At 39.9% G+C, this 24,699-nt stretch overlaps 2 protein-coding genes across 5 annotated transcripts; both read right to left on the minus strand.

Annotated features, from left to right (window-relative positions):
- Nucleotides 1-372: 372 nt before the first annotated feature.
- Nucleotides 373-4,947, minus strand: gcna (germ cell nuclear acidic peptidase). Its single transcript, XM_081611501.1, has 13 exons — nucleotides 4,792-4,947; nucleotides 4,435-4,535; nucleotides 4,267-4,348; nucleotides 4,106-4,178; nucleotides 3,961-4,010; nucleotides 3,806-3,872; nucleotides 3,650-3,720; nucleotides 2,901-3,296; nucleotides 2,630-2,795; nucleotides 2,385-2,529; nucleotides 1,575-1,710; nucleotides 1,262-1,466; nucleotides 373-861 (listed from the first exon to the last, which is right to left on the minus strand). Exons 2-13 carry the CDS (start codon nucleotides 4,519-4,521, stop codon nucleotides 630-632), a joined length of 1,710 nt encoding a protein of 569 aa, XP_081467627.1. The 5' UTR covers nucleotides 4,522-4,535; nucleotides 4,792-4,947; the 3' UTR covers nucleotides 373-629.
- Nucleotides 4,948-7,208: 2,261 nt separating this feature from the next.
- Nucleotides 7,209-20,126, minus strand: ogt.1 (O-linked N-acetylglucosamine (GlcNAc) transferase, tandem duplicate 1). 4 transcript variants are annotated; one of them, XM_081611500.1, is made up of 22 exons: nucleotides 19,765-20,126; nucleotides 17,956-18,106; nucleotides 16,884-17,127; nucleotides 16,726-16,794; nucleotides 13,358-13,474; nucleotides 13,141-13,220; nucleotides 12,580-12,775; nucleotides 12,352-12,492; nucleotides 12,164-12,264; nucleotides 11,879-12,032; nucleotides 11,633-11,734; nucleotides 11,316-11,513; nucleotides 10,895-11,053; nucleotides 10,678-10,767; nucleotides 10,245-10,370; nucleotides 9,931-10,101; nucleotides 9,729-9,845; nucleotides 9,449-9,622; nucleotides 8,937-9,089; nucleotides 8,591-8,843; nucleotides 8,372-8,495; nucleotides 7,209-8,279 (listed from the first exon to the last, which is right to left on the minus strand). In XM_081611500.1, exons 1-22 carry the CDS (start codon nucleotides 19,799-19,801, stop codon nucleotides 8,099-8,101), a joined length of 3,138 nt encoding a protein of 1,045 aa, XP_081467626.1. In that variant the 5' UTR covers nucleotides 19,802-20,126; the 3' UTR covers nucleotides 7,209-8,098. The 4 variants fall into 4 exon arrangements, with proteins under 4 accessions (XP_081467626.1, XP_081467625.1, XP_008418228.1 ...); XM_081611499.1 differs by having other exon boundaries at nucleotides 17,956-18,136; XM_008420006.3 differs by having other exon boundaries at nucleotides 11,334-11,513; nucleotides 19,765-20,125.
- Between the last annotated feature and the right edge of the window lie 4,573 nt (nucleotides 20,127-24,699).

Consider the following 24,699-nt stretch of genomic DNA (forward strand, 5'->3'; position numbering starts at 1 on the left):
ACATATTATATCCTACCTGTAAATATTTGCCTGATAAAGTCACGGTAATAAAACAAGACAAATATCTTTCAGTTACACTCATTTCCATGCGAGTAAAAACATTACTCGTGTAAGTACTCATTACTTACTTATATTAACATCAATAATTCAGAAAAAAAATCAGAGTATAATAAACATCCCCAAGTTTACTTTCATAGCCAACTGTGGGTCTTGGCATTATTTTAGTCCTCAATGCAGCCGTCCAGAGTTGGACTTCTGACCCCGAGGCCTTTGCTGCATGTCTCCCGCCATTCTCTCTCTCCGACTCTTTCCTCCCTGATCTACTGCAGAAGAAGGCCACTAGTGGCAAGAAAAACAAAAAATAAAATAAAATTCGTTACATGTATCAAATTTTTATTGTTAAATTACTGGCAAAAAAAATCATCCAGCATATTCTAGAGAGAGGATAAGACATGAGACAGTTCTATCAACTTGAATACAAAAAAAATATAGTGGACAGAAAACGTTGCCGTTTTTGCTCACATTTCCAGTTACAGCAACCAACAAGAAAAAAAAAAAAAAAGTATCACAGTGGGCCGAAAAGGTAAGAACATCGAATGAGGTAAAGCGTTTTCAGGAGGTCCGCTCATTCAGCTTTCACCGAGTTTGGTCTTCGAGGCAAAGTCGGTGCTCAGTTTCCGCATCACTTCCGCGTGGCTCTGCCCCGCAAGTTCCTTCCTCACGCTCCCATAATTCTCTTTGACAAATGTGGCGAAAGGCGTGGGAGCGCGTGGCTTCGAAGCCGTCAGTAAGACCAGCTGACCCTTGCAGAGCGCGCACACAAACCTCTGCGTGTCCAGAGACTTGGAGTGGCGGCCGATCCTGCGAAGAATCAGGAAAAATAAGATAGTTGACGAGAATATGCGGTGAACGGTTTAAACCAATTAAAAAGAAAATTACTTCAGTGGTGGTAATTAGAGCTGCTCCGATCAGTCTTGAACAAATCGGCCAAATTTGTTTGATCGTCTGGTCAAATATTGAACATTTCTATTCCTTAAAATGCATCAAAAGCAAGAAACTCCCACTACTCTTTTTTTGATGCTGGATTCAAAAGTAAACCACTCTGTCAAAGTAACTTCAGAATAAATCTTTACCTAATGTTGCCTCAATGTTAGAGGAAAAAAAGTCTGAATCAGTCACAATCAAAAATGGCAGGTCAGACGTCAGAGCAGACGGGAAATCAGCGTTGGTCGGGAAAAGCCTGATCAGTATTCAGACTTACGTATTCTGGCAGCGCGTGCACCGATACTGGAACTTGTACTTGATGTCGTAACTGTGGCAGCGCGTCACCATGGGCAGCTCAGGATGCATGAGCGTGGACTTGCGTGCGTACAGCCTCCATAGGTTTCCGTGTCCGTCCCTCACGCCGTTTATCAGCCACGTGGCAGCGTGGCACATCTCGTGGATCAGCGTGTCCCTGAGGCGATCTAAGACGGGCGGAAAAACCGCTGAATTCAGGTACCGGCCCAAGAGGCAACATGTTCTCTCGTCTTCAGACATCACTACCAGAGCATTCTGAGTCACCTGCGACTCACCTGCAGAGTCGCAGACTTTGTCGGACAGCTCGATGCGAGCGTAGCGGTTTCCTCCGCCTTTTTCCTGTCCTGTGACGCAGTAGCCCGCTGTTTTCCGCATCTTCTTATTCCAGGTTACAGACATGTTGGTTGGGAGCTGAAAAAAAAAACAAAAAAAAAAAAACAGCTATCAATATACGATAAAGTTAACACTGAAAATCATGAATAACAATGTTCAAAGTATGATATTCAACATGTTCTTCCACTTTTTTACTCTCAGATTAGTACCGTTTACTGCATTAGTAAACAGTAACACATAGTTTATCTCTTGTTTTTAATAGTTTATTAGGTGTGGTGAGGACTGGTGGTATAACTAAGCAGCACAGGCTAAGGGTGCCAGCTAATGGAAACATTACCATTATAGTCAATAACTAGGATCTGACTGCAGATGAGTTAAACCAAGAACACAGACATTAACACCACAGATTTAAGTATTTGCTAATTTTTTGCAAGTCATTGTATTTCTATCGTGAATAAAATGAACATGGAATATTTTTATGATGTCATGAAGCCCTAATATACACCAAAATGTAACATTTGCACTTCAGCAAACAGCATCACCTCTGATGCACACAATTATCCCAATGTGGACAAAGCCAAAAGAGGCTATTCCTTATAATATTTTAATAATGTACTCCTGCTGAAATGAGTATGTGTGCATGTATTTAACAAAAATACTTGTTGAAGTGTGCATTCACAACCACTTAAACACTGGCGTTTCTTCCATCTGAATGTAAAATGAAGCAAGAGAAAAGTTTGGATTCAGATCACCTTGTTGTCAAACACGCTGGTGTTGTAGAGCTGGTACAGCTTGCTTGTGAGTTCTTCCTTATTCTTCCTGAAAATGGATCCGTATATGGAGCCGGGAACTGTGAGTGACTCCAAAAAGCAGCCGGGGGTCTTGCAAACCGCAATCCTGGAAAGAACAAGTCCAGATAAAACTCTCTACACACGACATTTAAAGTAGGCAACATGCAGGCAACATGCAGGCTCGCTGCTGGCAAAGGAAGACGTACCTGCTCACAGCAGCGGGCCTGGGGTCCGTCTGACTGACTTTAGGCTTCAAAATGGAGGATTTTCCATGCGTTTTTACGTCGTGAGGTTTCTCCTTGATCGGTTTCGAGCTTGGTGTTGTGAATGGTTTCACAGCAGGAGCTGAGACCACAAGCTTGGTTTCAGATTCTAAAAAAAAAAATAAAAAAAAATAAAAAATAAATAAAATAAGTTCAATTAAATAAAATGAAGGAAACAGATATAAGGCATGCAAAAGTTTAACAAAGATTTTACCTTTACTGGTCTTTGGGCTGGTGAGATTGTTTTTCTTTTTCAGCCTCTCCAACAGGGATGCAAACTCCTCCTCAGAATCGCTCGACTCCTCCAGCCTGGAAGGTGCTGAAAACGTCCGCTTGGGTGAAGTTGTTAATGCCGAAGCGTTACTGGGAGGACGGAGGAAGTCAGATAAACTGGGCAGCAATGGCGAACGATTCTCGTCCTGCTTGTTTTCACTCTTTTCAACTCTTTGCAGAGGTTTGGGCTTTGAGTCACGAGTCTTCCAACTACTCCTTACGATAATGTTGTCCTCATCGTCGTCCTCACTGTCGCTAACAAACACAGGCGAGTTCAACTGTGCGAGAGGTCTTCTGAATGGACGCTGCCCTGCTGGAGTTTTGATCTTCTGAGGAACTGCAAAATGGAAAACGTATATAATTAACTTGCAAATGCTGCTCAATCTCATTTCATCAGTTCACTCAACTTGCCCAGAAAAAAAAAAAAAAAAAAAAAAAGAGATTCCAATAAGATCAAAATGTAAGAATATGTTGCTGCATATTCAGGGAAGTGACCAAACAAATAATCAAACCAGACAAAAAAATAAATGATTTTAAATCCATAAGAAGTCTTGTTTAGCTGGAATCCGTGCAAAGGGCACAGCAAACTGAGTCTTTGGTCAGATGTGACCAAAACTGAACTTCAAATTTCAAAAGAATGCCATAGTTACAGGTAAAATCTTAACTAAAACTATTTTAAAAAAACATTACCTTTCAAGGATGACTTAGTTTCAAGAAAATCATCATCAGATGAGAAATCGTTCACTATGAAGTTTTTCAGGCTGTTGGAAAAAGAGAGGACGGGTAAAGATGTGTCTCGTTTCATTTCAAAGCCATGTTTACATAAAGATGAAGTCAGAAACTGACCTGTCTTCACTGCCACTTTCACATCTACTCCTGGCTTTGGCGGTGGGGGTTTTCATTTGCTGCAAAACTTCAGTGTCAACAAGAGAAACATGAGACAAAGGCATGGTTCCACACCTGACTGATGTACATTTAATCAAAAGTAGTAACGGACTTACATGTCTCAAAGTCGTCTTCATCACCTGAGCTCACCAGAGGAACATTTGAGCTAAGATACCAAAATAGTTTAAGCTTTCCATACTGTAAAAAAAACCAAACTAAAAATAAATAAATAAAATGCTTCTTTTGCAGTGTTTGCCATACCTGGGTGTCTTTGCAGCACTGATTGGTTTCTGTGGCTTCATTTTTGTTTTGGGTGTAAAGTTTTTCATAAGAACTAAAAAAATAATAATAATAAAAATAGTTAACATCTGACAGAAAACAGGACTCGCATCATTAAAAGGATGTAAACAGAAACCACTCACAATTGTCAAACTCTTCATCACTGGACTCGCTAGGAGCTCCACTTGTCCCACCATTACGCGTCTTGCCGATCATGCTCATCAACTACAAACAAACCCCACAAATACTCATCAAATGGTGTACACTGCTTAAGGCCGTGTGGGTCGTGATGGCCATGTTCAAAGGGTAACCTTTTTTTGAGTCGACTCCAGTCCCTCATCCAGCCAGCCCATCTTTCTAGCAACTCCGTCAAACGACTTGCAGAGATCATCGTTCATTTCCTTTCCCTCTCCTTAAAAAACCAGTGCCGGTGTCAATAAAGAACTTATAGCATACAACATAATATTAAGAAAACAGTTGAAATTAAAACCCATCGTTTATCATCTGTAGCCTACAGGCCCTGCAGCCACACATTTCGGGGAAAGAAAATGATAGCATTTCCATTAGCAACATAGCAATAACTAAACAGTCATAATACTAAAGCTATGAGGAAAACTTTTCACCGAAATGTAGAATTCATTCAAAGCAAAAAACATTGAAAAACTCACAATAATTGAGATACCACAGACACGTCTGTTATTAAATGGAGACGGAAACAGGTTGGCAATAAAACGTTTTGTAAATTTAAATCGTGCGAAAAACATTACGTCAGACGTCAGGAAGACGCTTGACCAATCAGAGTAAGTTTAAAACAACACGTCATCACGTGTACATCTGCAACACGTAAGATAACAGTCTTCAGCTCCATTTAAACATAGACGTAAAGATTTTATGTTACTTTGTTTTGTTGACCAGTTTTTTATTTAGTCAACCTATTCTGTAAACTGTGATTTAATCCTTATTGGTGAAAAAATTTAATATTTCTTAACACAACAGCATGTTGTGTGTGCGAGCAAAATGGACAAGTAGAGGAGAAAAAATTTTTTTTATGGCTTAATATATTTTAATATACAGTGATTCTTGAGAAAAGGGACACAATTTGTTTTAATTTTCCCTTTTTTAATTATTTCTCAACCTTATGTATGCAAATATGACAAATAATGTTTTGGAAATGTAAAGATGCTAAGGTGCAGGCTCCCAGTTGCAACATTTTTTAAAAAAAATTTAATTTTTAATCGACCTGACAGAACTTTGTCATCACTATCTGATAAAAATAAATATAAAATGATTTTTTAAATACCCTATTAGTGATATTTTTACTCATTTTACAAATGCTTCTCAAGAAACAAAAAAAAATATTTAAAACAAAAAAAAAACAACAAAAAGTCCATCTGATGGAGTTGACAGTGCATGACGGAGTTGACACCGAACTGAAGGTGGTGACAAACTAGTGAGTAAAATGAAAACTTCATACATGTGAAGTAATGCAATTTATGTAAAATACATTAAAATCAATTAATTGGACATTTAAGTGAGATTTGTCAACAATTTCACTGAAAGAGTCAGAAAAACTCTGGAGTTCACATCTGACGGAGATGACGAAATGCCAAAATGCCAAACTACCTCAATTTATATGATGTTATTCTGAAGGAGGCCATATTGTAGCTCATCAGGTCCATGAAATCTTATAGTGTGCCAAAATTAAGCTTTTATTTCACAAAATTTCATCAAAGTTTTGTAAATTGTCAGTTATGGTGTTGTCACATCATGGTTGTGACGAGCAACTTAGGAATAAAAAGAAGAAATAAAACTAAAGGATAACAAGCTAACCAGAGCTAACTAGCCCTCTTAGCAAAGGAAGAGAAAGGAGTGGTCATGGGGTCCTCAGAAGTTCTGGTGCCTCCCAATAGTGCCTGATTTTTTTTTTACATTCTTTTCATGTCCGACGGTGTTGACAAAAACTAGGGACAAATTTCAATGGAGTTAGAAAATATATCAAAATTATTTTTTATTCAATTTATTGATACTTTTATAATTATTCATATGACTACTTATACTCAATTGTAGTATGTAATTTTAGTATTTCTTTAATTGTTTTAAATTATTACAATGTATTGAGTTCTGCTCCTGGACAAGGGATTTTACAGGCATCATCCACCGACTACAATGTTTAAAATAAAAAAATATTCAGCGAACACCAGGAAAACATTCATTGTTGTGCTCACATGACCCAGGTTAGTTCAGTAAGATATTTGAAAAAAATGATATTTTGTGTATATTTTATTCAAATTTTGTGTCTTATCCATAGGACCTGTTTTGTCTCTATTCTCAAGAATCACTGATCTATAACACACAAGTAATGCCTCCGCACATGTTCTCCGTCTCCACTAAACAAGAACATTGCCCCAGCATGATTCTGCCACCACTATGTTCCCGCCATGGGCATGGTGAACTGAGGGTGACTTTTTTCCCCCCTACACATGGTCCTGTATCATTTTTACATTTAATTTCAAAACTGCTTTATTCACCACTAAGGGAGTTGTAACTCATGATTTTTCTCAAAGAATTACTGTAGATGCTGATGCAAGGTGTCTTATAGTCAGGGTTACAGTGAGGAAATCTCTTACTCGAGACACCGTTGTGCAAGTCTCATCAAGAGGATAACCAGGGTTATACGTCATTTTCTTGCTTTTTATGAAAAATCCTTCTTTGCACAATAATCTTACAGATGTTCTACAGTAGATTCCAGAACAGAAGCAGCCTTCCTCATTGGGTTGTTTAGCCTTTCAGGTCCCTGGCTTTCATGCAGCTACCACAATGGCAGAAGAGACCGCATTCTCCACAGCAGACTTATAGATATGCAGCATTTTGATCCAAACACTAAAAGTCCTAAACTTCCATAAGTCGACTTCGTAACAAATATATATTTAAACACTGCACTGTATTCGTCTCCAGTCATAGTTTTAAGTTTTACGCACCAAAATCTTCCCTGTAGTGTTTAGAAAAATATATTAGCGTTCTTGTATGAATTTATTGTGTGCCTGCTGATTTAACCCTTATTGGCATTGACTAACAGAACAAAACATTTTGGTTTCAATCCCCATTTTTTATTATATGTAGAGACTTGCAGCTTCACCGACAGCATACAGTTAAACAATACAAAACAAAAACTGTTTAGAACATACTTACCAATCCAAATCCTGGCTTGTGTTAAAAAAAACAAAATCTATCAAGATATCATTTTTATGTTTTAACAGATGATCAGGTGCTTTCCAAACTCATTTTTTGTCCAATTAGGACAAACTCAGTTTGACATCAAATAGGACAACACCTGCTGAACAAATCTTTTGACAAAATTATTAAAAATTGGCATTTTGTGTGCGAGGAAGTGTTTCAAAACTTGCACATTTACTTGTTGCAGCCATTTAAGAACAGCTTACACACACACACAAAAAACAGACGCAATTTAAGTCTCATTCATTGCTTGATGAAGCCGATGAAACCCACAATTTAAATGGAGCAACAACGCCGTTTTAAAACGTACAACACTCTTAATCCATGTCTAAACAAAACAATTAAAGATGGCTGTGCATTCTCTCCACAAGCTGCGATTAGTCCTGTACGCACGACGACAGGACTCAAAGGAAAATCCACTGTTCCAAAAGTACTGAAGGGAAATAAAGGTATTCACAACCTTCTCATGCTCACAAAGTACATCAAGTGTGTCAATATAAGAGTCTCAGACAAATTGCCTGAAAATATCTCAGGCTTCAGATCTGGCTCAGCAGATGTGTGACTCGATGACGACATAATGAGAGTCCAAGTGTGAACGTGTGTGTGTGGGCTCCTTCAACGCAAGAGTCCCCCCTTTAGAGTAAATGAGAAATATGGAAACAGTCACTGAAGGGCAGGGAGCTCGAGTGAAATCTGACCGTTCAAACTATGCTGCTGATCAGGGTGAAAATAGTTTCCAGTTCAGGCGGTCTCACTGGTCTCCACTGTTTGGTGTTTGACCAAGTGGTCTGGCTTGCTGCCGTTGCTGTGATGTTCCCACATTTGCAGGTAGAGCCTTTCCAGGTTTATTGTGTACTGCTTGGTGTTGAACAGGGGACTGCAGATTCGGTGTTTCCAAACGCGCGCTCTGACCATTTTTAGGCTGCAGGACGTAAGAATATAAAACAAGTTAGACATAACAGAAAACTCCCTTGCCCCCCATTAAAAAGGTGCTCAGAAAAGCCCTCTACATACTACTCCATGTCAGATCCCAGTTTGACCGCCACGTCCTCGTAGTCCTGACGAGTTTGAGCAATCAGCTCTGGACAGCCCAGACAGCTCAGCTGTGAGGCAGCCACGCGGGACGCAAGAGTCTCACCTGCAAGAAAGTTTGATTAAAAACATATTTCAGAAACAAAGCCATTATTTAAGGCAATAATTAAGTCATTCTTATAACAAATGAGCTTTCCTCACCTGGCATGGTTACCATGGGGGTTCCAGCCCAGAGAACGTCCATGCCGGTGGTGTGCCCATTGCACAGAGGCGTGTCGAGGCACACGTCTGCCAGCTGGCCTCTCCTCACATGCTCCTCCTTAGGAGCCACGGGGGAGAAGATGATGCGAGACGCAGGCAGACCCATGTTCTGAGCGTACTGCTGGATGTTTGGCTCGCCAACAGCGGGGAAGCGAAGGAGCCACAGCACGCTGTTGGGCACGCGCTTCAGGATCTGCAGCAACGAGGGAGATTGACGACATGAATGTGGGTTTTTTAGAAAGCCAAGAGGAAACACAGAGCTGTTAAAAATGACGACTCAACTCACGTTGGCCCACATCTGAAGAGTAGGAGGATCGATCTTGTAGAGCTGGTTGAAGTTACAGTAGACAATAGAGTCCTCAGGGAGACCGTACTGGGAACGGGTCGTTACCACAATGGTCCGCAGCACCTCCTCCCCGGTTGCGGCTTTATTATTGATCTGCAATTTGAAGCAAAACTGTGTTGCTTCACTGCTTTTGTCTTCAGTTTGTTCAACAAGGCTCAAAGCGTCAAGGGAAAACCTCGTTTTAGATTTGATCAGAGACAAACTAAACCTAGTGTTGCGTCTCTGGTACCAAGGATGGCGTTTATAGAACTAAAATATATTTTGAGACATTCACTGAGATACTGATTAAAATAAACATTTAAAAACTGACCTGTAAAAAAAAAAAAAAAAAACATTTCCCTACAACTGTTAAATTAGGCAATTGTTGTTAAGTAAGAGCTGAAGCATTAATATACCATAATGCCCTAAATCTTAACAATACTTTTGTTTTGTGCCCAGCCCAGCAGTCGTACCTGTGTGGTGGCCAGGCCGTTGCTGACTGTGAAGTTATTAATGGTGACCTGGATTTGGCCTTGGTTGATCATGTTGATGATGGCCTCTGCTGCAGTGTTCATGGGAATCACAGGCATGGACAGGGCTCCGTTTGTGTCTCCAGCAGCCGGCTCCTGGTTGTTGTCGCACTTCATCTGATCCACAAAGGAAAGTTTTAACTTCAAATTTTTAACACAGTATGCAACACTGTGAATTTATTTTGCAATGTTCATTTATTTATTTATTTATTTTAAAACACACCTTTATCACTTTGACATCCGGCAGACTGTCCAAGAAAGCCTTCAGATCGATGCCGTTAAGGACAATCCGGTTGTCAAAGATGTGCCCGTTCGATTTGAAATCGATGACTGCCTTTTTCTGCGGAGTTGATGAAGAATCGTTTAGATGGTTTCTCTATGACAGAACAATAAGAGCTGTGGCAACAATGGGGTGTGTCACAGACCTTGAGGTGAGGGAACATGTTGGCATGATCTCCAATGAAGAAGGTGTTGGGCATGTAGGCCAGTTTTTCAGAGTACTGTTCAGCTACTTCAACAGGAGACGTCTCCTCGTCAGTGATGATGTAGTCCATGAACGGAGCGCCGCTGGTTCCAGGGTAACCGAGCCACATCGCCTGTTCAATGCGGAGAAACAACCGTTTGAGCTTTTTTTTTTCTCCCCCAAGGCCAAAAATAACTAACATAAGGAAAGCTGGGGAATTATGTTCCTTTTTTTTTTTTTCCTTTTCCACTACAGGAATATCTGACAGAGGCTCACCTGAACTGGGGCGGGGCGAAGGGCAAACAGCTCATTCCGCGCTCCCTTGGTGTATCCGTTCATGTTGACCAGAATATGGATTCCATCCTGATGAATACGATCAGCTGCCTTTCCATTGCAAGGAATCTGAAAACAAAGGACAATTATATGTGCAAATATGTTTTACAATCAACTTGTTTCAAGCTTTTCTACCTGGGTGAGACAGTCGATATAAAACTTGCATAATCCAAAGACAGATTGAATGGTAAGCAAACACAGATGGAATAATGATAAGGATGACGATAGGATAAATAGAAAGAAAATAGATGACTGAAAGACTGATGGACAGATTGATGCCACCTTTTAGGTAACGGAACAGGGAATAGAGTTCCTTTTTTGTCCCACTTTTATCTTGATTAAAACCTAAAAGTACTCTCCAGCTCAGAAAGGTTACCTGAGAAAGGTCTGTGAAATGATGAGCTTCTGCAACCACTTTCACACGGAAGTTGGTACCATCATCAGGGCTAAGAGCGTAGCAGAAAACCTTTGAAAACGGAAAACTAACATTTTAGAATCTAGCTGTTGTAGTAAATTGATAGACATAGCTGCTGAACATATGATAAAGTTAAGTATGATAAAGAATACTGAAACAAAACAAAAAAAGATTGCACCTCAAACTTTTCAGGATTGTGCATTCCGGGGATGGACTGCATCAGATGAGAGGTCGGATGGTTGCCGAAGTCGGAGCTGACATAACCGATGCGCAGGCGACCGCCGCTGCTCTTCAGATCTTTAGGATGCTCAAAGGCAGGTTTGTGGAGTGCATTAATCTGTGGAGTAAGAAAGTGTGAACAAACCAACAGAGCAGGGGAGAAAGCTCTACAAAGAACGAGTCAAATTTTCCCGAGAATCAATAAAAAAATAGAATCCACAACCTTCGTTTAAATCTTCCTCCATAGCAAGCAACCAATTCACCACCAGCCCCTTCTGCTTTTTTTTCTATTTACATTAAGCCTAGCTGATTTCTTACCTCCCCAACATACTGGCCCATCCATCACCACCACCCAAAAATATAATTTAAACGTTACTTGCTTTGATCATTGCGAGTACCTTGTCCAGACAAAGGTTTCCATGGCGCTCGGCTATGGCTTTGCGGAAGCCGTGAGACAGAGGATACAGCATGCTGTGGTGGGGGTGCACCGAGGGCAAGCGGTTCTTTTCCAGCTGGTCAGCCACGATGCTAACGAGCTTTTTCATGCGCTCGTCGTAATCAGTCCAGTCACACACAATCTGAGAAAGCAAGGAAGGAAAAAAAAAATAAATAGAAATAGAGAAGCAAGAGAAATTTACATTTAAAGTTGTCAATGCTAAATTTAACTAGATTGTAAAATAAACAAGATCATACAAACCTGCAGGCAATGAGCCAAGTTGCAATAAGCATCAGGGAAGTCTGGCTTGAGTTTTAGGGCTGTTCGATAAGATGCAATGGCTTCTGGGATGTTTCCAGAATCCTAATTAACACATCAATAGGTTTGTTTAAAAGCAAGGTGGGGTTTAATTTGAATTCTTTATGTATAGTTGTTTTTGTGTTTGAAAACAATTGTACAGGCATCAAACTGCAACACCAAACACTAAAACCAGAAAACACCCCCAACCTTGTGGATAGAGGCCAAATTGCTGTGAGCATCAGCAAAGGCAGGGTTGATCTGAATGGCACGAGTATAGCACTGCAGCGCTCCCTGGACATCCTGCATTTCCTTCAGCGTGTTGCCCATGTTGGAATAGGCGTCAGCAAATGTGGGGCTGATCCTAAAAGTAAAGCAGCGTTTAGTACAGGAGTTGACTGATAAGTTGCATAAAATATGGGAATATACATCTTTTGCCACAGCAACAGAAAACGGTATCTCTAAATATGCCTGTAGTTTATTGTAAATACAAACCTTATAGCCTCCTTGTAATGCATGAGGGCCTCCTGGAGTTTGCCCTGCTGCTGCAGGACACTGGCCAGGTTAGAGTGAGCTGCAGCAAACTCTGGGAACACCTGAAGGACAAATATGGGAAAAGAAAAACACCATTAGGTGACGGTGTTCACTTTCCTATCAAAAAAGTTCACAACAAAAAAACTTACTTCCAAGGCTTTTCTGTAAAGCTGAACAGCTTCTTCGATGTTGCCCTGCTCACGCTTTATGTTGGCCAAGTTGTTAAGGGAGTCGGCGTGAGTTGGACACAGACGCAATGCTGTGTTGTAGCACTCCTCAGCTTCAGAAACCTGACCACGACAGGAAGTATTTAACAATTGCTGACTGGTGCAAGTAGGAGCAAAAACAGTTTGAAGTGCAAGTGAAGGGCAAATTACATTTCCTTTCTCCTTCAGGGCATTGGCCAAATTGCAGTAGGCATCAGGAAAGTGGGGCTGCAACTCAATAGCGCGGCGGTAGGTGTCAATAGCAAGGTCAATGAGGCCCTGCTCATAGTAGACACAGGCCAGGTTGCCATGGACGACAGCATGGTTAGGGCTCAGACTCAGGGCTCTCAGGTAGGCAGCCACAGCTCTGAAACCACACAGGTCATCATTAAACGTCTGCTCTGCAACAGTCTATGTTACATCTATATGTTAAGTGCTGACAAAAATGATCCAAATATGCCTTGTATTGTTAAACAGGTTGGAAACTTCTGGTCAGGTTTTTAATAGTACCAGTTCATATCTTCCAAGTCTTTGAAAATACCTCTAAGATAGCAGAAATTCCAGTGCTGGTGTGTAAACAATTAAAAAATATTGACGTTTTGGTGGATTAGGAAAAATTTTCACTTAAAAAAAAAAGAAAAAAAGAATGGTTATCAGTTTAGAGCCTAAGGTTTTAGAGAAAGTTTTGTTTTTAGAAAGTAAGACCAGATTTGTGTGATCTATTAAATTCACCTGTCAAAGATGCGGGCTTCTTTCAGAACATTGCCCAAATTGATGTACGCGTCAAGGAAGTTTGGGTCCAGAGTCACTGCCTAAAATTAGAAAAGAAATGCGCTTAAAAAATATACATAAATTCTGACAAAATATGTCAGATTGGATTTGCATTTTCTACAAAAAACGTCCCTTTAGAAGCCTGTCTGGACACCTTAATACAATAAATTATAGTTACCTTTTCAAAATGATGAATGGCAAGCCATATTTCTCCTTGGGCATTGAACACACAACCCAAGTTGCTCCAAGCCACTGCAAAGTTGGGCTGAGTCTCAATGGCTTTCAGGTAGCAAGCCTTCAGTGGATTTACAATGAAAACCACAGGAAAGAGGACAAAAGGTAGAGCAGGGGAGGGATTGTAAAATAAAATAGGTTGAGAATAAAAGTAAGAAAAAACAAAAAGGGCAGAGAAAAGAAAATTAGTGTCCGTTCTCCATGTAGGCAAAAAGTGAGTCTGCAGCATGGGCACGCTGGCGCAAAAGTCTGCCGCGCAAAGCTGCCTTGCTTTTTCCTACGCTGCGCGGATCCAACCAACACCTACACGTAGGCCCTCATCCTGCAGTTATGACCACATTTTAAAAATGTAGTGGCATATTAATTATTTGTAGAAGGGATTTGCACATTACAGTATTACATTCAATAGATGGAATGAAAAAATAACCTAGTATGCATGGTGGCATAAACTTCACAACCGTGGATGCTGGCCAGTTAGTGCAGGTGATGGTCCCTGTAAAGCATGCGCAACATTCGCCAGCGCACCGCGTGGCTCTACTGCCACAACCACAATGCACCGCTTATCGCTGCTTGCAATGACCTTGCGCCTGGCAAAGGTGTTACTTTGCTGCTGCTGCGCTTGCTTTTTGGCCAGGTGGGACAGCTGCAGACCACCAACCCCTGCAGAGGAACTGCAACACCAGACTAGCCCACGCTTGGCACCCGGAAGGTTGGCCAGGTTAAAGAAGAGGGCCAAATGTGGATTCAGAAATAAACTAGGGGCAAAATGTTTTAAGGCTCAAGAATATCAGAAAGAGAGTGTTAAAAAAGGAGAAGAAATAAACACGGAAAAAGATTATTAGAAATATTTAATCTAAGAGACAAAAGTCTCTCATTGAGCCAAATATGACTGAAAATTTGGGTGCACTCGGGGGCGAGGCTGGTTTGAGTGGGGAGAGGTCCACAACCAACAGGCCAAAGGGAATGAAGGGGATAAGGGTGAGCATGCTTGCGCGTTCCGCCATTTTGGTTGCTTGAAGGGTAACGCTGCGCAGCCCCTGCGCTACTGCAGACTCACAGCGCAACTATCTGCATCATCAGAACGCTGAAACTCCAAATAAAGAAGGAAAAAACAAAATAAAACAGGAAAAATAACCAATATGTAAGAGTTAGAGGGTTCTTACTTGCTTTCTTTTTTAAATAAAAAACACGATTATAGCTTCCATATCCAAGTTTTCTTTTTATATAGTGTAAAAATGGGTAATTAGTAGAGCTTATTTTAAGAAATGCTTACTGTAAATTATGTTACTTTTGTTTCTTTTTGCTCTTCAAAGGAAGCCACAAGACAGAGGAGCTCAAGCATGGAGAGAGGTGGTTTTTCTTTTGTTGGCATTTACAAACCCGTTACCATATTTTTGGACTTTGTCAGAGTGGCGGTCGCAGCTGGCTGGAAGAAGAGGAGAGGACTGAGGCTGCCCTAGTGTTCCTTTCCGCCAGGCACCTACGCAGGAATAGTGTCACCCACCTGAAACCTTCTAAATAACAGTATCAGTTGTGGAAAAAACCAAAAGAGACAAAATCAGAAAACAAGATCGTTAGTAAAAGGTTCCAAACAATACATTCTTTTAAAATATGGAAATAAAACACCAAAACACAACAGAAAAAAAAAACCATAATGCTAATCCTAGTTTTCAGTCATGCAATGAATGTAGCATTTCAAAGGAAACAAAAAGGAGCGCTAACAGGGTAAGTGGGAGGGAAGAAAGGCTTTCATGTGAACAGTTAATCAGCGACATATGGTCAGACTTCCCAGTTAGCCTTCAAATTAGCTTTTACATCAACTTACAGGAGGGCAGCTACTGGCTTGATCTTTCCCAAATGAACTGATCCCATTTCTTTGGGAATATTATTACATATTTTTTTTAAAAAAGGGAAAGAAAATGATTTATTACTTGTTTTTTGCTTTCTAGCATTTTCATGAAATATTTTGATTTCCTTATCCTGGCCTGCTTTCCTGAATCCTGGCCAATGGGTGGAGAAAAAAGGTCTGTGGATTAATTGTATCTAGAAGTCTCCACAGTTCTGAAATAAAGAGGTCATCGCAGTTGCTGCGCACGTTTCTGTCTTTCTAACCAAGCATCTGACGCAGGCGGTGGAGTACAGATAATGAGCTGTCTGCTTGACCCTACAGCCGCCATTTTAACTAGAGACCTGCCCCATTAAAAATGCATCTAAGTGTAGTGGTTATCCGAACAGATAACCTTCTGTATTAAATTTTAATCGTCAGCTATGATCTATAATAACTGATTGCGTACACAAATAAATGAGTGCGAGTGTGCTGGAGTGCAGACTAGATGAAGCCGATTGGTCAGGAAGACAGCTCGGAGCGCGTAAACCCCACCAAACCTTAGCAAGCGCGCGGGGGGCGGAGCGACAGAGCGGAGGAGGTTGTGACTCCCCGGTGCTCCTCCCCACTCCGTTACCCCCCTCTAGCACGAAATAAGATGGCCTGTAACCGGCAGGACAACTCCGTGCCTCCACATTTGAACCCCCACCAAGGTTGCCACCCCCTAGAATGAACAATTTTTCATGAGACAAAGTTATGTGGTGACTCTAGGGGGGAGAAGAAACCCCCTCCCCCACACACTGACAGCGACTGAACTGACAGCAAAGCAACATGAAAAGATACAATCATTCAGTAGTTTACATACAAAATAGGAGTATAGCAATTAGGTTATAAACCATCTTATCTTTTGCACTTCAAGAAGATAACCTAGCTTCTCATCAGTTCATGTTTACTTCCAAGACCGAGCCAGCATTTTCCCTCCAGTCAGGACTACATGAAAATGCCCGGCCGAGGTTGGATGTGTTGGGTGAATTTAAAAACTCCAGCCTTTCTTCCTGAAAGGGCAGGGGGCTGACCTTGGCTAAAAGGTCAGTGTACAGCAAAGGGTAGTGGGGCTAAAATCATATTGTATGGACAGATGTGTGAAAGTTACTGAAAAACAAAATGAGGCTGTCTAGAGGGAATCATCAGGATTTTTTTTGTCCTGTCGTTAAAACCTGATTGCCTCATATGGATGCTTACTGGTTCCAGTCCAATATTTACTAAAGGACTTTGCTAAGACTGGTTGAGAAGCTCACTGATTGTTTTCCGTCTTAGCTGGTGGCATTACTCAAAGGGAATTTGTATGTGATTTAAAATGTATAAAAGGGTAATATGAAGAGCAACTATATGGTCTTAGTGTACACTTCAAACAGAAACAAAAAGCAATATAATCTAAAACAAAAAGAACAACACAGATATGTCAGAGCCAACCCACTGCAACATACCTTAGCCTCTTCCAAACGCCCGAGAGCCTTCAGCAAATTCCCAAGGTCACTACGCACGCAGTAGAGATCCTGGGGAGGTGGACAGATTTCAGTTTTTAGAACTCGGCTAAAAATCAGCAATTACATTCTAGGGCAACAGAAATGTTGCTTTTATTTACCGGGTTGTACTGTAATGCAGACACATAAGCCTGCACCGCCCCCTCCATATCTCCTGCAGCCACCAGGGCTGCTGCCAGGTTGATGTAGCCATCAATGAAATCCGGCTTCAGCCTCAGCGCGTGGCGATAGTGCTCTATGGCTTCCTGCAGCTGCCCGCGCTCCTTGTACACATTCCCGAGGTTGGAGTAGGCCTCTGCAAGCATCGGGTTCTGTTTGATGGCCAAGGTGCTGAAGTGGGCAGACCTTGGGAGCAAAGCAAAATGGGCAGACAGTTACATTCCAGCGGCTTTGGGCAAAAACAGCAGTGAACAAGAGACAGGAAGACACTTGTCTTGAAGTGGTACAACCAAGCCCTTAGAAGCCCAACATTGACAGTTTGTTCTATTGAAACACCCAAGTGAGATAATTGAAGCTGCTTTCACTCCCCTTTTTTTAAGTTGTGACAAGCTCAGCAAATTAGTTTGAAGAATAGGAAAGAAAAACAAGGAAATGGAAAGAGAACTGGGATTTGTTAGGGGGGCAGAACTTTGACTTAGTTTAATCTGCATCGACAGCCTCTGACCAGTAACTCAATTTTCAACCACTGTAGACCTGAACTGGCTGAAATCAGAAACCTATCAAACATATTCATTTAATGAGATGCCAATGAAAGTGTGAATCTGATATAATTTTTTACTGACAGGACGGAGCATAATCACAACAGCGTGAAACTTATTGCACTATCAAACTCCCACTGTTTGTCTTTATGGAGGCAAAATGACAAATAAAAAAAATAGTAGTGCTGTAAACTGTGTGAATGTTTTATCCTGCCATCAATACATTCTGATGAAGGTCTTAGTTTAAAAATTGTGAAAAGCAAGACATCGTTAGAGCATCAACTCCCAGAACCCTCACCCTTCATCACAAGTGCCGTACACAACCAAAATGGAAAAGTATGAAACGGAGCAACTCAGTATTTTCAGAGTTTTTTTCCAGTTTAGTTGCGTGTACGACAAACCAAGAAGCCCCATTGTCGTCAGCTACCACCACACCGCATGTTCAGTGTGCGCCAAGGCGCTAGGTAAGTGATACCTGTCAAGTCTTCGGCACTGGAAGTGGATGGAGGACAGAAGCAATAACACGCCTGTGTTATCAGGCTCCTGCCTCCATAGTTGCATGCAGTGGCGCTCAGCTGCCTCAAAATCTCCTGACTGGTACTCCCGGTGCGCCAGTTCGGCCAACCCTTGGAAGGAAAGCATACGTTTTGTTGGTTCTGGAGCACCAACACAAGCCGAGGGGGGAAAACAACACGTTAGAGGTGATGGAAGGAATGAAATCAGACAAATGAAAACAAAAGAATGAGAATGTTTTCATTATAAAATATAAAATGAACTCAACTGAAGGAACTGATAAAAAAAAAGTTAAATAAAGCAGTAACAATGCAAAGATTTGAAAAGCCTCAATTGGATCACAAAAAAATCAAACCTGATAATTTAATGAGATGAAATGCGAGGCTGTAATTGAGCATTCATGTACATTTCATGCATTTAATGAATGTCAACACAGTAGGTTAATAAACCTTTGAATGAGACGGCATCAGTATAGCAGTGCTGATTTATCAGGACCAAGATATTTGTAATGACCAAAGAAAAAAAAAGGTTTTTATTGAATAAAACAGAAAAGTATTTAACAAAAAAAACATGAAAATGTGTGAGATGAAACAAATAGGGGGGGGGGGGGGGAGGATAATGTGCAGGGAAAATATTTTCCACTCAGTTTTACAAATATTCATAGCTTCATAGATAAAAAATGTGCTGCAGGTTCTTTGATGGAGGCTGAGGCGTGTTACAAAAATTAAGAAATTAGATGATTATCCAACCTCATCTCGCTTTTCATTAAATAAGAGTTTCTGATTTTATGCAAAAAATGTTAAAGATGTACAAAAACTAGGCAGTTTTAATTGAAATGTCCAAACATGGTCTTTGGTGGCTGAATTAAAATCCAGGAGCAGGTATTTCTAAGACGATTACGTAATTGCGACTCGTCTAACATGTTACATTACTCCCATAATACCTACGTGAAATGCAAACTGGCTTAGCAGGGAGGAGCAGAACCATAAACACTTGCAATTCTTGCTCGACAAATCTATTAAATGTGAAAGATACCACGGCTGTATCCTTTGGCGACAATTATGTAATACTTTCATACGTAACCAAGGCATCTTTAATAACTGTACAAACACAATAAGTTAACAAAATGATGCAAATTCTTCAATGATAGCTCAACTTCAAAATATAACTTTTGGTTTTAAAAACATGGGTTTGATGGGTGAAGAAATTAACACCAGTACAGCATTTGCGCCACACAGTGCTGCCTTTTGTCAGCTAGCTTTATCAGCAAAACTCAGCAGCAGATGCCGCTATGGGTGAAAATCGGACTCTCGATAAAACATCCCCAATGTTAAATTTAGGACGCAGTTTTTGACATACAGAAAAATATCACGTCCTTAAATTTACTCCATTTCAACATTCGAGCAAAAAAAAAAAAAAAAAAATATATATATATATATATATATATATATATATTTTAAAGGCGACTTTCGTAAATAATAAACATGTATCACAGAGTTAAATTTCATATTTGTTCAGCGCACATTCAGAAAATAAAATGCGTTACAAACGCTGCTAAAAGATGCTAATATGACAATGGGCCTCCTTTGTTAAATCCCTAAAACATAGTGTTAAGAAATAATTAAAATGCCGCCGTAGCTAAAACACAGTTTAAGGAGCACCCAATCGACTTTAATAGTTTATGTTTTTCCAAGTTAAGCACGCTTTAACGGTTCTAAGTCATCTTAAACAGTAATGCTAGCAGCTGTTAGCCCTATGTGAAACAACCAACCTGTGCTGTCGGCCACATTTCCCACTGAACTCGCCATCTCCTCGGACTTTGGGGATTGCACGTTGGTCGTCAATTTGCCTTCTTATAAATAACAGTTTCAGAGAAATGTTTTGACTAGTCGTTTTTTTCCTAGTCAACGACAAGAAAACACGTTGCCTGACTATTTGGGTAATGTTACCTTCCCAAACCTTCCTATCATCCCACTTTTCATAGATTAATTTCAAATAAAAACTGCAGTAATTACTATTACTATATCGTAACACAATAACTGATTTGTATTATCTAAATTCTCGGTGTAATTCAATTTGTTGATGCTAAACGCTTGAAAGCCCCTGACTTCTCCTCAACAAAGCAGCTATTGAACATAAAATGGCGAAATGGGTGGAACTTGTTTTTTCAGACAAAATAGATCCCAAAATCGCAATTGAAGGAAACGTTGCATGAATTATAGTAACGTGGACATATACGTAAGAAAATGTTATTTGAATTTAAAAAATAATTGCTGTCTTCTGATGTGAGTAATAACTTCAGAAAATGAAGAATAGTGCGATTGTAAATGTATCTCGCGGAAGAACATATTGGTGCAGTGAGACGAAGCACGAATGCTGCGGAGAGCACCGGAGCACAATTTGCAACATGGCGCTTAGGCAAAAAAAAAAAAAGAAAAAAAAATCAGGTAAAGGAGAGCACATAAAATAAAACAATCAATAAAAACAATTTAAACATTTTTCTGTGAGTTGAAATAATCCTTAAAGCAAACCTTCCACATTCATATATAATATTTTGCTCTATTTTGTTCTTGGCCTCTATCAGGTGGTGAATCTTTCCTTTCCTCTGTATCTTCTTACTTCAGCATCCTAGTCTTCAACATTACCACATCCTGTAGCCTACGTCCCAATTCATTTTCTGTGCTATGCAGTTGCATCACACTAATTTCACTTACTTGGGCTTATTAGTTCTACCATCCTACATTTTTATACCATGCGCTGCATTTCAGCCTTAACAAATGGCTGAAATGCAGTGCATGGCCAAGTTACCTTAACTGTAACTTGGTTTACACTAATGTGCAACAAATACATCCTAGGTTACAGAAACAATAACAAAAAACAAAAACTGTAACTTGCAACGGTGTGATAACACAGTTTATTTTTGAAAATTACAACTTTTGAAGTTTTTTAAATCATATAGGCTGATAAATGAGTCAAATTTCAGGTAAATTATTTCAATTTCAGAAAAATTGAAATAGTCAGTAATTAATTACAATTTCACCCCGCCTCTCGCCCGAAATGTCTTGCTGGAGTCCTTCCGACCCCACTATGGACAAGGGTGTAAGAAAATGGATGGATGGATGGATGGATGGATGGATGGATGGATGGATGGATGGATGGATGGATGGATGGATGGATGGATGGATGGATGGATGGATGGATGGATGGATGGATGGATGGATGGATGGATGGATGGATGGATGGATGGATGGATGGATGGATAATTGCAATTTCTTACCAGCCTAAAATCAGTACTTGACTTTAATTGATGTTACCAATATTGATTTTACCCAATAAGTGTGATATAGGCCACTACTGTAGAAGGACTGGATGTGCTGTTAATTTCTGACTAAATACTGACTGCATTTGATATTTTACCTTACACTGGCTGCCTCACAGCTTACAAAGCGACATACTAGAATCCAGAAAAGTGCCTTGTGAGCAAATATAGAAAAAAGTCCTGCACATATACAAGAAAACAACTTTTGAGATCATTGTATTTTAAAAAAAATCATTTTAAAAGAGCTTTATAAAATAAAAGCATGTAACATCTGTTTTATTCAAAATGTTCAACGTTATTATTCTTTTATAATACAATTTATAACTGCTTTCCTCCCTCCCACGAAAAATCTTCTTAAACACATACTGTAAGTGTTTAACACTTATGTGTTTAAGGTTTAGGGTCATTTAAACCAAATTCAAAAAAATAACTTAGACACACAAACTTGCAGCAGATGGAAATTTATCTTCTCTCAAAGTGACATTAGACATGAAAGAGTGTTGAATTTGACACGTGCAACTTGGGAAGTTTAAAAAAGAAAAAGTGTCACATGATCTGAATTCCCGAAAGAGGATATTTATGCAAATCTAAAAAGCAGGTGAGGTATTATGCAAACAAAGCAGGAAGTCATGGAGAGCTTTTTGACTCCATGTTTCTGAGTATGTGTAGGTGAACTTACTGCTCCACATTGGAAATCTAGAAATCTATAAGCGTCGATGAAGTAACTGAACCCTTGTGGGAAGTTTTCTGCATTGTGTGGCGTTTTATTTGTTTTGCTAAAACAGGTTATATAATAGCCCGAGGGGTTAATTTGCATTAATATTTAAATTTTCATTTCAGTTGATCTGAGTACATACATATATTTCCACTTTTAAATGAAGCAACCAGTGCACTTCTATTCTGTTTATACACATATTTACAAGTTAGTTGCAAGAAGTTTTTTTTTTTTTCCCCTTTCATTAAATATTTGTTCATCCATCTTCACTGCTTCTTTCTGGGGTTAATATATCAGGTGCCATGATGAAGCTATAATGTTATTTATTTCACCTGTCAATGTTATGGCCTAACAGTAAAGATCCAAAATAGCCATGTGGAAACATTGTTTTAGATTTTAGAATGACCAACAGGGGGCAGCATGCGGAAGGCCAAGCACAATCACATGCATCTCATACAAACTCATCTTGGACAGGTTTAAAGTTGTATTACAAGTTGCTGTGGGTGAAATTATAAATCAAATATTTGCCTTTTAGTTTGTATTCTTTTGCTCATTTCACACCAAAGGAACAACATATTTTTCCAGCTTGCTTTTGTGCTGCATCAGCTCAAACCTCCATGATAAAATGTAAGGTTATTTTTTTATCTTTTTGCCTCATGCATGATACAAAATATTTAATTATGTAGTCCCTAAAGTGATTTTATATGTTTCAAAAAAAAAAAAAAAAAAGAGGCTGCTGCTTGCCCAATCTTTCCCAGCACCTCTCTATGGGAAACCAGTTGACATCACGGCTCATGTGTTGGTTTTCTTCTGTGTGCTCATAGCATGCAGAGGGTGCTGGGTTTGTGTACTCTTCCACACGTTGCACTCGTCCCCTCTCGCTCTTCACAGAGCCGGGGGGTCACTTGTGTGCAGAATGATGTCATGGCCGCTGTGTGTCTATGGCAATCGCATCTGACATGCTTTGTCTTTGTGCATGCTTTAGCCAGTGGGAAGGCTGCGGAAGGGGGACACATCTCGGTGTCCCCCTTCCCCTTCTCGGTGCCCAAAAGGGTCTGTGACAGACCAACACAACAGACCTTCTTTTCACTCAAGCTATTTTAGGAGACACGTGAGAGTGGGAGGTTAATTCACTCACTGGTGTATTTAGATGGGTCTCTATTAAAAGCTAAAAAAAAAAAAAAAGCACAGAGAAATGTGGTGTTTGTTCTGCTGTGACATTAATGGGAAAGAATATTATCTGAGCAAATGAGTGCTTGGCCTTAATTACCACGACGCATTTATTTTTATAAGATTCAGTGCATGCTGCTGACCCACATTATTTGTAGCCGTTTAGAACAGTTCAGTTCAGATCCTAAATGCCATCCTGTTGCAGCAACAACAAGTTGTAGCAACCTCATAAAGCAGCTACAGTACATTTCAGACTTTCCCATGAACGAGTCCTCTTCATATCAGGTGCTCCAACCCTACTGGAAGACTTCAAAAACATGTTTTTGTTTTGTTTTCCCTTAAAATGTAGATGACATGGAACCATTTTCTATATGTATTTTCCAAGAAGCCAAATCACAAAGCATTTTTAAGCAGCCCAATACAATGCCTCGCAAAAATATTCATGCCCCCTTGAACTGTTTCCCTTTTAATTACATTAAAAACACAAACTACAATATATTTTATGCAATAGACTAACCCATATTAGAGGGGGAATGATTTTGACATTTACAAATCTGAAACATTTGTCCTGTGTATATGTTCTTTAAACATCCAGCCATCGCCACAACGGAGTGATTTCAATCAAAGTCCAAACCTTAATCCATGGAGAATCTCCAGGGATTCTGGAAATTGTTATTTTCAGAATCCCTGTCTCAGGTTTGACAGAGCTGAGCTATCTCTTCCGTACACTTGCAAAACTGGTGAAAACGTACAAACTGTTTCCCTACTGTAAATAAGCAGAAGCCAGTTAAGCAAAAATACTGACTTAGGTGGAATGAAGAAAAATGCATGCTGCACGTTGTGGATTTTTACTTGTAAAACACAATGAGAACAATGTATTTTTTTTCCATCCACCTCACAATTATGGATCTTGTTCTTTGGTCTATCTTATAAAATTTCAGTAGAACATTTGATTGCAAGCACAAAGTTTGCAATCAAATGTGGCAAAAAGTGAAATAGTTCAGGGATGTAATAATTTACGCAAAGCACTGCAAGAGCAAGCTTATTATGAGCTACATTCGATACTGCACTTACGATTTTTTTATGCTGAAAGGCATTATTAATAAACCAAAATAGGAAAAGCAGATTACTATAATAGTTTTTGGGTTTGAGGCATTATTGCTTTGCCAGATGGCATGGCCCTGCAGCAGCAGACATATTTATCATTATGAGTTTTCCCTCTGAGTAAAGCAGACAAAGAAACGACAGAACAAAGGCATTTCCTCAACTTTTATAGTTTAATATCTGCGGCTGACACACTAACATACTTCAAGGCAGACTAGACCCTTCTATTTTTTCCAGAGCTATCCTTCAAGTAATCTAATAGTGCTACCCTGACTGCTGTGTGGAAAACATCACAGCAGTCAGACTAGGCAAAAATTAGGCTTCTAGCTGCCAAACAGGTTAATCATCAGGTAGTAGATGTTTGATTCATGCCCCTGCCCTTTATTTAAGACATTTCT

This window comes from Poecilia reticulata, chromosome 10 (genome assembly GCF_904066995.2).
Source record: "Poecilia reticulata chromosome 10, P_reticulata-male-v2, whole genome shotgun sequence".
NCBI lineage: Eukaryota > Metazoa > Chordata > Actinopteri > Cyprinodontiformes > Poeciliidae > Poecilia > Poecilia reticulata.